The 13,388-nt window shown below is 29.0% G+C and overlaps 2 protein-coding genes across 2 annotated transcripts; one reads left to right on the forward strand and one right to left on the reverse strand.

Annotated features, from left to right (window-relative positions):
- Window positions 1-444: 444 nt before the first annotated feature.
- On the forward strand, window positions 445-8,108 carry LOC107609793 (transcription repressor KAN1-like). Its single transcript, XM_016311821.3, has 6 exons — window positions 445-1,673; window positions 1,993-2,069; window positions 3,360-3,405; window positions 4,239-4,404; window positions 7,448-7,550; window positions 7,707-8,108. The coding sequence occupies exons 1-6, from the start codon at window positions 866-868 to the stop codon at window positions 7,824-7,826; spliced, it is 1,320 nt and encodes a 439-aa protein (XP_016167307.1). The 5' UTR covers window positions 445-865; the 3' UTR covers window positions 7,827-8,108.
- A 2,247-nt stretch (window positions 8,109-10,355) lies between these two features.
- Window positions 10,356-13,171, reverse strand: LOC107609591 (uncharacterized). The gene is made up of 3 exons (XM_016311593.3): window positions 12,697-13,171; window positions 11,519-11,756; window positions 10,356-10,949 (listed from the first exon to the last, which is right to left on the reverse strand). Exons 1-3 carry the CDS (start codon window positions 12,964-12,966, stop codon window positions 10,810-10,812), a joined length of 648 nt encoding a protein of 215 aa, XP_016167079.1. The 5' UTR covers window positions 12,967-13,171; the 3' UTR covers window positions 10,356-10,809.
- Window positions 13,172-13,388: the final 217 nt, after the last annotated feature.

A 13,388-nucleotide genomic window follows, 5' to 3' on the forward strand; every position in this document is an offset into this window, starting at 1 on the left:
TTTTTATATTTTTCACTATATTTTTAATTCGACGTGTCAAGTGTCAAGTATTAATTTATTGTGAAACTAAATTCTATTAAAAATTTAATATTGGTCAATAATTATTGCAAGTACAAAATAGATAATTTACTGTATTTGACTTTGTATTTAAGCGGAAATGTAGCTTCTAAATAATATATACCTACACAAACAAATAAAATAAGACAGCTATTTTTTTTATATATTATATTGATGTTGTTAATTGTTCTCTCCTCTTGTTCTAGTGTCATTTTCCGAGATATACCATGGAGGAAAACAAAACCGAAACCCAAATCCACCTGTTTTTTCTTGCCATACCTTTCTGGATTTTTTTATCTTTTAATAATTGTTGTCAATATTAATTAATAAATAAATAAAAAAATAGATAAGAATGAATATAATAATAATTGGTTCTACCTCACTCTCACTGCTGAACAACAGTTCCCTAGCTATCTATCTATCTTTTCATTCTTCTTCTTCTTCTTCTTCTTCAATTCAATTCAGTTCGTTCTCTCATGTGTCATTATTTCCCTTTACTACACTCATCACAATCTCTATCTAACTTTCTTGATGATGAGCATGTTTGTTTCATGTTTGGTACTACCCATTGCTAATTATATTAACATTATTCCCTTACCTTCTTCTTTCTAAATTAATTCTCCCTCTTTCTCTCTTATTACCTTCTCCTTCTCTCTCAAGTTTTGCATCTTTTTCAGAAGAAAAAGAAAGAAAGAAAAGCAAGAGAGAGAATCTATCTGAGTATGTATAAACAAATCACACTTTAACTGCTTCTTCCGCTTTAATTTGTGAGCATCATCTTGTGTGATTTGAGTAAAGCTAAAAGAAGATGCCGTTAGAAGGGATTTTCATGGAAGCAAGTTCATCAACCACACCTACCCCTGATCTTTCCCTTCAAATAAGCCCTCCAACTATCTCTTCTTCTTCATCTTCTTTGATCTGCAAGGGTAGTAGTAGTAGTAGCAGTAATAATCATAATAATAATAATAATAATAACTTCCCTGAGCTTTCTCTTGGAAGCAATTTCATCAATTATTCAAATAGCAGCAGCAACAACAACAACAGTTATTATAGAGCGATTAGTGGTGCTCATCATCACATAAATTACGGAGGAGTTTCACTTCTTGATGCATCTGACGGTGGAGGAGTGTTAAGGAGGCCAATCAAGGGTATTCCGGTGTATCACAACCGTTCGTTTCCCTTCATGGCAACATCATCATCACCGTCAACAATGGAATATTCTAGAGAAAACAACAAGGTTAATATGTGTTCATATCACCACCACCAATACATGATTCCTTCTTCATCACCTTCATCTATATCACTACCTAATAATAATAGTAATTACTTTATTGGACCCGCACCTTCTTCTTCTTCTTCTTCTTCGCCGGCTTTGGATCCAATCACAAGGCTCAGTGCCTTCAAATCTCATCATCATCCATTGCACCATCATCATCATGAAGTAGCAGCATCGCATCATCATCATCATCATCATCATGCTGGGTTTATGATGCGATCCAGCAGGTTCTTGCCCAAGCTACCTACAAAGAGGAGCATGAGAGCGCCCAGAATGAGGTGGACAAGCACCCTCCATGCCCGATTTGTTCATGCTGTTGAGCTTCTTGGCGGCCATGAAAGTAAAACTTTTTCTTCATCAACCACTTCCCCTACCCTATTTTTTTTTTTTTATGTTTATTATATCATTTATTTTAGGGATTCTTTTCCCCCTAAAAACTCTTTTGGAATTGACTTTTTTTTTTCCAGAATGAACTTCGTCTATATCATCTAAATTTCTCACACCACCACACCATTTTTAATAGCTTTTGAAAATATTTTATTGTATTAGGTGGGTGTTTATTATTTTCTTGTTCTTTCTTTGTTTCCTTTACCTTCTACTAAGCCTTTTTATTTAATTAGGGGTAGCTAATATATGATGAATTATTATTATTATTATAGGAGCAACTCCAAAGTCAGTTCTTGAACTCATGGATGTGAAGGATCTCACATTAGCCCATGTCAAAAGCCATTTGCAGGTATATATATTAGGACTATATATGCTCGGTTAATTAATTTTTAAATTAAACATATTTTAGGTCATATTGTAAAACTATTTATTTTTATGCTTTTATGTAATTTTCAAATAATACTCTTTTTTTTTTAAATAAGATATATTATATTAAATATATTCTAAAAACAGGTCTACCGCTCATGTTGGGCGGTGTGTTGGTGTAGAGCACGGTAACCGATGAAGCTAATATATAATGTGGCAGTGGGATTCAATTATTTTATTTTTAAGTTGAATTGTTTGAATTTAAAGAGCGAGTGAGAGTGGTAACTAGTAAGGTAAGGGAAGGAAGGAAGGAAATTAAGACTTTAACTTCTGAGACGAGCAGACACAGAAACAGGTTCTGCTTTGAGTGAGTGAGTGAGAGAGAGAGAGAGAGAGAGAGAGAGAAAAGAAGAGACAAAAGTCATCATTTAGCAATAATAATACAGGGTCTCATTACAATCTTATCAAACATCAACCTCGTGATTAATGAGGTTACCCACACAACCCCAGAAACCCAAACCTATCCTATACATAATATCACTCACTCACTTGACTCATTCAGATACCAAATGAGGATTATTCACTTTTTTTTTTAATTTTATTATAATTCATTATTTTCTTATTTATTAATAGTTTGTTTTATGTTTTATCTCTATTTTTATTAATTTTAATTAGATAATAAAAGAATGATCTTAATAAGAAATAAACTTTGTTTATATATGTCAGAAATATAATTATTTATATATTTTTTAATTAATTTAAATTTTTTTAAAAATAATATTATGACATAATAATAAAACTTTTATATATAACTTAAAAGTTTAAAATTCGATCTTTAATAATTCTAAAAGAAAAATAAAATTAACATAAGTTAAATAAAAAAGAATACTTAAGTAAAAATTTAAATAAATCTAAAAAAATTATTTAGAATTGCTATTTTTAAATTTAAATTGGTGTTTTATTTGTAGATATTTAATTTATAACCATTGTAAATTTGTAATTTTTATTTCATATTTCTTACTTCTGACTTAAGTTGATGTATGCCAACTATACAAATAGTAATATTCTTCTTATGCATAAACTCATACATGTCTTCTATTATTTTTCTACTTTCGTTACAAAATAGTTATCAAACAAGGCCTTATTATTTTATCTTTTAATATAACTTTAAATCAATGTATTTGGCATATATTGTTAAATCAATATTAATTTGCAAGCATTAGTAAAAGGCTTCTATAAAATGCCTCGTTTATGTGAGTGACTTGTTTTCCAGATGTATAGAACTGTTAAGACCACTGACAAGCCTGCAGCTTCTTCAGGTAATTCGGATTGCTTAATCTTCATTCATTTTTTTTTTCTTTTCTTTTTTTAGCAGCCTTATAACTTTTCCTTAAGCACACTCAATTTTCCTTTTTCATATAGAGTTCAAAATGTTTAAATAAAGGTAAAGAAAATCTCACTTACCTAGAAGTTACCTTAGGTTGTTCTTTTTTCAGTGTCTACATTTTTTTTACTATTACTTTTGAATTTCACAGCACCTGTTTCCTTTCTTTATTGTCTCTTACATCGAAAACTTACCACACACCCTTTAAAGGCTTTTCAAATAGTCATTACTCTGGTATCCACATTACTCAATAACAATAATAAATAATAATAATAATAAAAACTTTGAAGACTCATGCATGCACATACACATATTTATTCAACTAACTATGCTAATAAATATACACTAAAATCAGTTGCTGGAATACAATATATATTAAAATATAAAATATACTTATACATATATATTTATACACAAATATATAATAACTAATTTTAGTATATAAATAATATTTTTTATATTTGTTTATATAAATTCATTTGAATATACTTAAAAAAGTGTACATTTTTTATGGTACTTTAATTTTATATATTCATATGTATTATATGCATGACATTAAATGTCATTCAAAGTCTTGAATTTATCTTGGAAGTGCATGTTAATTAATCCAACTCATTTATATGTGTAACTATATGTTATATTATATAGGCAATATATAATACCTGAAAATTAGAAGAAATTCAAATGCATATATAGGAACAAATTAAAACACCATATGGGAATAATTTCATATTTGAGTCTCACGGCTTTTGGCCTGCATCCAATCAGATGGATCCGGGGACGATGACATGTCACCGGTGGGCGGCAGCGGTGACTGTAGTGGCAGTCTCCGGCAATTTTCGGACCAAAGAGGGCGGCCGGATCGGTCATTATTGCAACAAGATATGGACTACTCTTCCACCACCACCACCACTCTGTGGAGTAACTCTTCAAGGTACAAAATTACCTCATTGTATATTATTATAACAACCCCTGTTTAATTTCTCTTTTTAATTAGAACATTAATTCATTTTGAATAATGCTTTATATTGTGTCTCGAGAATGCAGCCTTTTATAGATATATTGTACTAAACCTTTATTTTTGTCCGATAAAAAATCACTTTCATCAGATGGTTATACATATGGTGCATGCTATATTATCTATACTAGGGCGGTTTAAAAATGGTCGTTAACATTAAAGTAATGTTTTTTATTATTTAATTTAACAATGTTTTTTAATGTAAAGATAAAAAAATATTATCAAAATGTAAAAAACATAACTTCAATTTTAACAATATTTATATAACTACTGTGAGTATCACAATCATTAGCACTATACTTTTTATATATATAGCTTGAAGTGTGATTGTGTATATTTTTTTTTTTTTAGTTTTTTTATGCTAGATTTGATTTTTTTAAAAATAATATGAATAGAATTCAATATTTTTAATTATAAAAGTAATGATATAATATCATAAAATTACTTAGTTAAAAATAAAACACATAGATATATTTCAAACATTGCTCGATATATATATATATATATATATATATATATATACACTATTTCTTGATATAATTTGTTTTTACTTTTGCATGGTATTATTGATCATTTAGAAATCAATGCAAACCCACACGTACGTTCACCACCATATCAATTCTTCCTTGTGGAGAACAAAAACAGTTCTTGTTGTCAGCTTTTACTTTGCTTGGATGTGTTGGGTTGTTTTCTTACTTTTATATACATATAGGATATATGATTTCTAAGATAAAATAATTTTCGAATATCACATATATAAATAGATATAGTATAAGATAATAAGATATGCTACATTATTTCTTTTATCATATCATTAAATTGGCAGATTTTGATATAAGTTTGTCTTTAGAGACATTAATAAAAATAATATACCAAAAACTGAAAGAGATAAATAACAAGAAAATGAAAAAAATAAGCTACACTGTGTTTTATGTGAGAAGGTAACGCATTTTGGTGTGTCCGAATTTGATGTCAAATAATGAAATCCATTTCTTAGCAATTTTCTTTTTCCAACTCATGAGTTCTGTATATAACTTTGATACTTTGATAGGTATATAATGCAAAAGCAAAGCAGTAGCAGCTAGCAGCTGCATGCACTTTTACTTTTCTTCTTTAGGTATATATATATATAAATAATGTTGATGCACTGATAATATAAAATGGTTTTACATATGTATTTAATTACGTAGTATTACGTCAATAAAAATAATTACATTTTATATTAATAGCATAAATAATTTAAATGAACGAATATGATTGGACAATTATATAAAATATTTAATATTGTTTAGTGTATCAAAATTAATATATATTATTAGTACTAGCTACTACTGAATAAAATCAGAACTATATCTTTGGGTATCATGAAATAGGCATTAACAGTAGTTATTAGTAGTAGTGCTAATAATATGATTTAGAAGCATATATATATTATGTTCATTAAAGTTAGTTATTAGTATAAAATATATATTAAAATTAAATTAAATTATATATATTTATACATAAATATATATAATTTAATTTAATTTTAATAATTAATTTTAGTGTACAAATAGTATTTTTGTATATATATATATATATATATATATGATGTTGGACGAAAAAAAGTCACATACTGCTTTTGATGTTTTACCTTAAAATGGTGGTACACAAAAAATATCCATAGGTTCTCCTGGAGATTGAATAGGTGAATTGACCCTCTTAAAAGATGATACTACAAAATTTCTTTTACGTACACAAAGATTGTATATATTTAGAATATTGAAAAGTGAATAGGTTTGAATTACTTATACAGAATTATTATAAAGTAGATTCTAGTATGATTCTGTTATATTATGGTAATTACGGTGATTATATATTAAAATCACATTTTTTATACATTTTTTAAATATTTTTTAAAAAAAAACTATTATTTAAAACTATTGTTTAATAATAAAAAAGTATTATTTTATTTTTAATAATATTTTTTAAAATATTATAATAATTATAATCACAATAACATAGTCATATTAGAATGATGTTATTAATTATTTAACTTATATATATAGTATGAAAAAAGAAGTACATGGTATGGCGTTTGCTTTTGTGTTGTCGCTAAACAAATAACAAAAGCCGTCTAGACACGGTTCAAGAGATATAGCGAATAATAAGCGAATGTATTTTTACATTTAAACTGATATATAATGATAAATCAATTCGTTAGAGGTATAATATTAAAGGAGTGTATTTTTACATTTAAATTTTTGAAGAAAAAAAATTAAAATTTGATCTTTATTGTTTTTAAAAAAGAAAAAAGTAAGATGAATACAAAGAAAAAACTTATAAAAAAATTCATACAAAGTCTAATTTTTTTGGCATAAAATAACGTGTTAAAAATATAATTATTTTTATAAAAATATTAGTTTCATAATACAATTTAATATATGAATCAGTGTGAATAATTTCCTTAAAGTTGTATCTGTCATCCCATGTCATTTCTTGAAGTAGAGAGCTTGCACTTTTTATAAAGGCTGGAAAAACCAGAACGCATGCACAACTTGTTTTCTTACTTAATGTGGTATAGCTAGCCTGAAGTTAGTAATGTCATGTCACTATTTTATTTTTTATTTTTATTTCATAAAGTTAAAAGATGAATTGAATAAAATTTAAATTGTATCCACTAAATCTACTCATGTGAATGGTAGTATATGGTGCGGTTATTTTCCTAGTTAAATTTGATTTGTTAACAAAATAAAATAAAATTAGTTTACCTTATGAATACATACTAATTAATTTGTTTTATGCTAGGTTGCAACTTACATTAGCAGATATAAATTCTGATAAAATATATATGATAGGACCCTTTTCATTTGCATGAATTGAGTTTTGGTAGTTAATTATATTATATGCTATGGTCTATAGAATATGATTACTGCTTTGATTATTAATGTGGCTTTTTGAATTTGGTGGAATTGTTCAGTTGTAGAGAGACATGGCAACAAACTACATCTGATATAAATGGTCTAAGACAACCTATCTTACACTCTCAAACAAAATCGGGAGGGCAAAATAGTCATATTCAGGTACTAATTATATATGACGAATTAATATACTTTTTAATTGCATTATGTAATTTTATTTTTTCAAAATTTTTGCATTGAAATAGAGAAAATTAAACCATAGTTTTCCTATAAAAAACAAAATGTGAGAAGAATAATAACGAAATAATAACCATGCAGGAGTGCGATTCAATGCAACTAAAGAACAATTTGCAAGGTTCTAATAATTTGGAATGCAAGAACCCATGCTTGGAGTTCACATTAGGCAGACCTGATTGGAATGGCAAAGAACAAGCCTAATTATATATTAATAATTTAATTTTGATCGATTAATTATGATTCCCTCATTCTCTTTTAATTTTATGCATTTTAATTATATATATATATATGGAGAGAGTGGTGCCTAGGGTTCAGGATTCAGGAGATAAAAGAAAAAGTCATGCATATATATATTGTTCCTCCCGGAACTGTGTTCACTTAACGAACAATTTTGTTTATCTTATTATTATAATTATATTTATTAGTCATGCATATATATTGTTCACTTAACGAACAATATATACTTATTGTTTTCTCCCCAAATCTTTCTTTATTTCACTATTCCCCCTTTCAATATAGAACTCATCTCCACACTTATTATAGTGAAAAATTCATGCGCTTGCAATTTTAATCGGCACACACATTTTACTAGTGTATTTAATGGATTTTTTCTTTTAATATCAGCTTATAAAAATATACTGATAATTAACTGTACTGAACTATCTATTATTTGGTGTCATCATATGTGCTATGCATATAAAAAAAAAAAAAAAAAAGAGTTCCTTTTTTTTTTTACATTAAATAATTTTTCTCTATCTCTCCGTATTGCATATTGTTGCATTGTTCAATATAACGAAATCCTTCACTATTGTTCTGTTCTTCCTTCATTCTTTTATATATATAAAAATAATTTTTCTCAATTTTTTCCTATTAATATTATAAGGTATAATTTTTCATTATATATATTTTTAAATAGACTAAGAAAAAATATGTGACAAAAAATATTGCATGATAATAGATTAGATTTGACAACATTAATCGAGAAAAAAATCAAAAAAATTTATTCTATGCACGAGGGATTTAACATAGAGAATTTGGAAATTAATATTGTCAAATGTTATCTATTATTAGGAGTAACAATAAATAGAGTAAAGTAGAATTTAAGCTTCCCCTAATTCTATCCGTAGATATAAAGTTGTTTAGAAATTCTATCCAATCCTATATGTGAAACCCTTTAATCCTCCCAATTCGTAAAAAAAAAATTACATAAAATAATAAATTTTAATTTATTTTATAACCTAAATTTGATACTATTATTACTCTTATAAAACCACATCCCCACAGTTTTTAATCATGACAACCACATCTATGTGTGATGTATAGTTTGGTTATTAGATGGCAATATGGCAAATATTTGGTGCTTTAATTTTAGAGTCCAGCTATTTAAACAACCAAGCGTGTAACTTGTTATATGTATATAAAAAATTAGCTACTAATTACTTATTTATATAAAATATATATTAAAATATGAAATACGATTGAAAATGTATGAACACCATATGTAAAATTATACAAAATATATAGTAACTAATTTTTTGACGAACATTTTTGTTAAACAATAATTCCCTCGTCATATAACTCTAAACAAACAGTTACATGGTTTTCCATGGAATGAGTATAAATCCAATATGCATGTATTCCACACAACTTATGCGAGATCACGACGGGAGCAGTATAATAGACAACTCATCAGAAATTTCTCAGTGAAAGGATGGTGAACAGCTTGTGCAGCAGGTTAGAGAGAAAGAGATTAGAACTTAGAAGAGATGTGAGACTTTTCTCAATTATGCATGCATATATAACGTTGGAATATTGATCATGATTTGTTAGAAAATGAGCAAAACAAGAAAATGAGATAACAACCAAAATAGAATAACAGAACCTCTTTTAATAATAACCTATCTTAACTAACTTTCAGTTATCAACTAATTCTATTCTATCATTGTGTGTATCCCTTACACCCAGTATGATTTTGAACCAATTGTGTGTAGTGAAACGTGAAATTAAAGAAAGAAAAAGAAAAAAAAACTCTCCAACAAATTCAAACTCAATAGTATTTGTTTAATCTATTTTATCCCAAATCAAACTTATTAGAACAATTTGCACGCATTTGATGCATGTACAGTTACGAAATAATTGTTCAGTATGAATTACCCTATGATACATGTATTTTAGGGGAATGGATCCTCTCAATTGTTAAAAAAAATTGAGAGTGTAAAGTATGATCTCTAATCCTTCATTACTCTTTCTCTCATATTTATTCTTGGTCCCACTTATAAAATTAACGGTGAGAGATCACACTTTACTCCCTCAATTGTTAAAAAAGATTGAGAGGATCCATTCCCCTGCTTATAACAAACTATACACTCCTAAATTACACATATATGCATAATGCATTAGAAAGTTAATTATAATAACAATAATGAACTGCTTAACTTATATTATATATCATTACAATTCTCACAAAAAGTTAAAAAGTAAAGTTTAGGGGGATCATGGAAGAAAAATTTGAAGAGGATTTCTTACTCCACATTCATATACATCGCAGTCACACCATCAAATCATGTTTGGTCCTATCCATTTTAATTTTGACTTTGCATGGTGTGAGATGCATGAAGTGATGAAGGAAGAAATGAAATGCTCTTCCTCCTTGAGAATACAAGTATCTTTCAATCATGGAAAACAATGAGTGATAATAAATGTTCATGTTCGTTCTAACTAGTTTCGATAAATACAACAAATTAAAGATGTTTTTAATTTCACTTTTACCTCTATGTAATGAGTAGCTTCTATCAACATCGCATACATATTCACACAAGCTTATTCTAAAATTACAACATTTACCCAAAATAAAAAAGTTGCAATTTCTCATGTCTGCTACAAGTTGTACAATACCGAGTAACAACATAGGCTGACAAAGATTCCAACACAGAATTGGAAACCCAATACAAAACATAACTACAGCTTTTATCAAAACTACTCACTGCCACTTCACAAGTACAAAAAAAAACATGAATATAGGCATCCAAAGCAGAAAAAAAGGGGGAAGAAACCGTGACTAAGAGAATAGACATGAACCACAACTAGTCCACTGAAGAAGATTCTTGTGCCATTCATTCCATAACATGCAAATGCAACTTATGATTTGTCTGCATCGTCTACTCTATGAATTCAGCACTTGATCTCAGTCGTGTTTTAAGTTGCGAGTACCCCAAGCAGCAGAGCAAGTTGAAATCGCCGAGCTGGTCACGCTCAACGATTGTTTGGCAAATCCGAGGCTCTTTCTAGTTACCAACCACACCGTGTAAAAGAATCCAATCCATGCTGGGTTGCATCATTTCATATCCAGCAGGAAACATTACAGTGTTAACCACATAAAAAGAAAAGTGCATAAAAAAGAGCAACATTATCTTTTTTTTAGGGGGAAAAAAGGTAAAGCATAGCCTTATAAATTATAATTTAGTGTGGAACTGACAAAATTTATTGCCATTTTATACTTTGATATGCAACAGAGCACGGGAACTCTCACAAAGGGAAACTAAAGCATTAAATCAATCATCCATTGGAGGTCTTTGTCAAGAAGATATGTCTAATGCCACAGCACAATTGCAAGCAAAAATTTGAACATGCATTTATCATGTATATGTATATCAGTATATGTCCATGTATTTGGTGACATTGTAAAATTAAATCTTACTGCTAGCAGAGTTATTTAATCAGAAATACTACCAGTTTTCCTATTTCAACAAAAAGTTGCATCTCAATTAAAATTCAGAGTTGCATCTTGCTGAAAACATATTAACTCTATTCAAATCATCAAAACCAAGATCTACTAAAATGAAGTATCTGATAAATATAGATAAAAGAAATGAGGATGCCATAATTTTTTATACCTGTAGTAATTGCAATAGCCACAATGGTCCAAAATATAACCGTGGATATAGCAAATATTGCTACTAACAATGCTGCAATATATATAGCCGTCACGCAAGCAAAGAAAAGAGCCAAGCATCCTGCAGCTGCTGCCAAAGATATAAGAAGGGAGACAATGACAACATTTATAGTCGCAAAGAGAAAGAAAAGCGTAAATACAAGTAGTCCTGTCAAAGCAAGAATAGTAATTGTCCCAACCTGCAGGAAATTGGAAGAAAACATCATAAACATTAAAATCTAAACATAAATTACAAAACTCCATTTTCTCCAAACAAAGGATTGAAAACTGTAATGCATAAAAAGTACTTTTCGCCCACCGGTTAAATAGTATGATATCAAAAAGGAGAAATTAGGCTAAATTACTCCGTCATTCCCTATAGTTTCTAATTGAAAAGCTTCTAATTGAATCCCTACACTGTTTTGAAATTTATAATTAGGTTCTTGACCTGCAAAAAACGTTAGAGTTGACAGAATATTCTTCCCCAAATTGAAAATACCCACATTTAAGGGCTAAATTCCTAAATATGAACGTCTTCTCATTTTTCAGAATATTCTGTTGCAAGATAAAAACCTAATTACAAAATTTAAAATAATGTAGGGACCCAATTAAAAAATTTTATACTATGAACTTAATTACAAGTTTAGTAAAGCTATAAGAATTGGTAGAGTAATTTAACCAAAAAATTATAAGAAATAAAAAACGACGCACAAGCAAATACCTACGATAATTTTTCCTCCAAAATGACACACAATCATAAAAGATACTTGAATCTTTAAAAGTTCACTACTCTATGATGCATATGGACAAAAAAGATTGAGATGCAATTCTCTGCAACCTTCTAGATACTTAGCACAAGCTTGAAGAATATAAAGAGTTAACGCCCAAATATTTGTTAGTATCAGATTATTCCTTTTGGTGCAAATCATGTACATCCAAATTCAAATTAACTAAGCCTTTAAAAGGAAACAGTAACAATTTTCAGGCAATAAAGTTAACGGACGCAGGGATTGAAAAATTGCACCAGAGGAGACACCATAACAATCGATACAAAAGAAATATAAATAAATAAACAAAGACAATATGAAGAGCGTTAATTGAATGGAAAGTGAAAAGAGAGAGGAGTGTTTGGAGACTAACGGAGATGAGGAGTATGGGGCGGAGGGGAGAGCCGGCACGTGTCCAGAGGAGGGTGTCACGTGCGGTGTTTCTAGAAGCTTGGGGGATGAGTGGAGCGTTGCGGGAGAGTGAGGTCTTGATTCGGTGGAGCAGGGGCGCAGAGTTAGTGGGTTCGGGGAACAGAATTGGGGAAACGACGTCGTTAAGAAGGTCGTGAAGCTTCACCTCCTCATTTCTGTTCTTCTTCTTCTTCGGCATCTCTTGTTCTCCGTTGGTTTTTTCTGACGCCATGAGTGTGTATTATGATGGAGAACGTGAAAGTGTAAGGGATCGGAATGAATGAGTGATGAGTTGAGTTAGTGAAAGTGAAAGTGAAAGTGAAGAAAACTTCAAAGAAGAAACCGATAGGCGATAGCGACCAGCTGAGTCCCTCGTGTTAGAACGTGACACTCGTGACTCTCTCCTTTTTTTTTTTTAATTGGTGAATACTCGGACCAATTTATCTAAGGATAAGGAAGGCGAATTTTTTATTTAAATAAATATTTTATTTATTGAAATAAATAATTTTAAAAATTATTACGAAAATAGGTAAAATTATTTATTTGTTTACCGTGCAAATGAGATAAATTTGTACATATCTCGTTCACACAGTAAAGTAAGTGCACGTGATACGTGTATATCTCGTTTACAGTATAAACGAGATACATGCAAGT

The sequence above is a fragment of the Arachis ipaensis genome, chromosome B7 (assembly GCF_059453495.1).
Source record: "Arachis ipaensis isolate K30076 ecotype BB chromosome B7, ASM5945349v1, whole genome shotgun sequence".
NCBI classification, from domain to species: domain Eukaryota; kingdom Viridiplantae; phylum Streptophyta; class Magnoliopsida; order Fabales; family Fabaceae; genus Arachis; species Arachis ipaensis.

Bases quoted from the DNA above. Each gene is read 5' to 3' on its own strand.
- LOC107609591 (XM_016311593.3), bottom strand. From the start codon at position 12,966: ATGGCGTCAGAAAAAACCAACGGAGAACAAGAGATGCCGAAGAAGAAG. The intron at 11,757-12,696 runs GTTAGTCTCCAA...AATTTCCTGCAG, and splicing joins GCCCCATACTCCTCATCTCC to GTTGGGACAATTACTATTCT. The intron at 10,950-11,518 runs GTATAAAAAATT...GATGCAACCCAG, and splicing joins GGCTATTGCAATTACTACAG to CATGGATTGGATTCTTTTAC.
- LOC107609793 (XM_016311821.3), top strand. From the start codon at position 866: ATGCCGTTAGAAGGGATTTTCATGGAAGCAAGTTCATCAACCACACCT. The intron at 3,406-4,238 runs GTAATTCGGATT...GCATCCAATCAG, and splicing joins CAAGCCTGCAGCTTCTTCAG to ATGGATCCGGGGACGATGAC. The intron at 7,551-7,706 runs GTACTAATTATA...ATAACCATGCAG, and splicing joins GGCAAAATAGTCATATTCAG to GAGTGCGATTCAATGCAACT.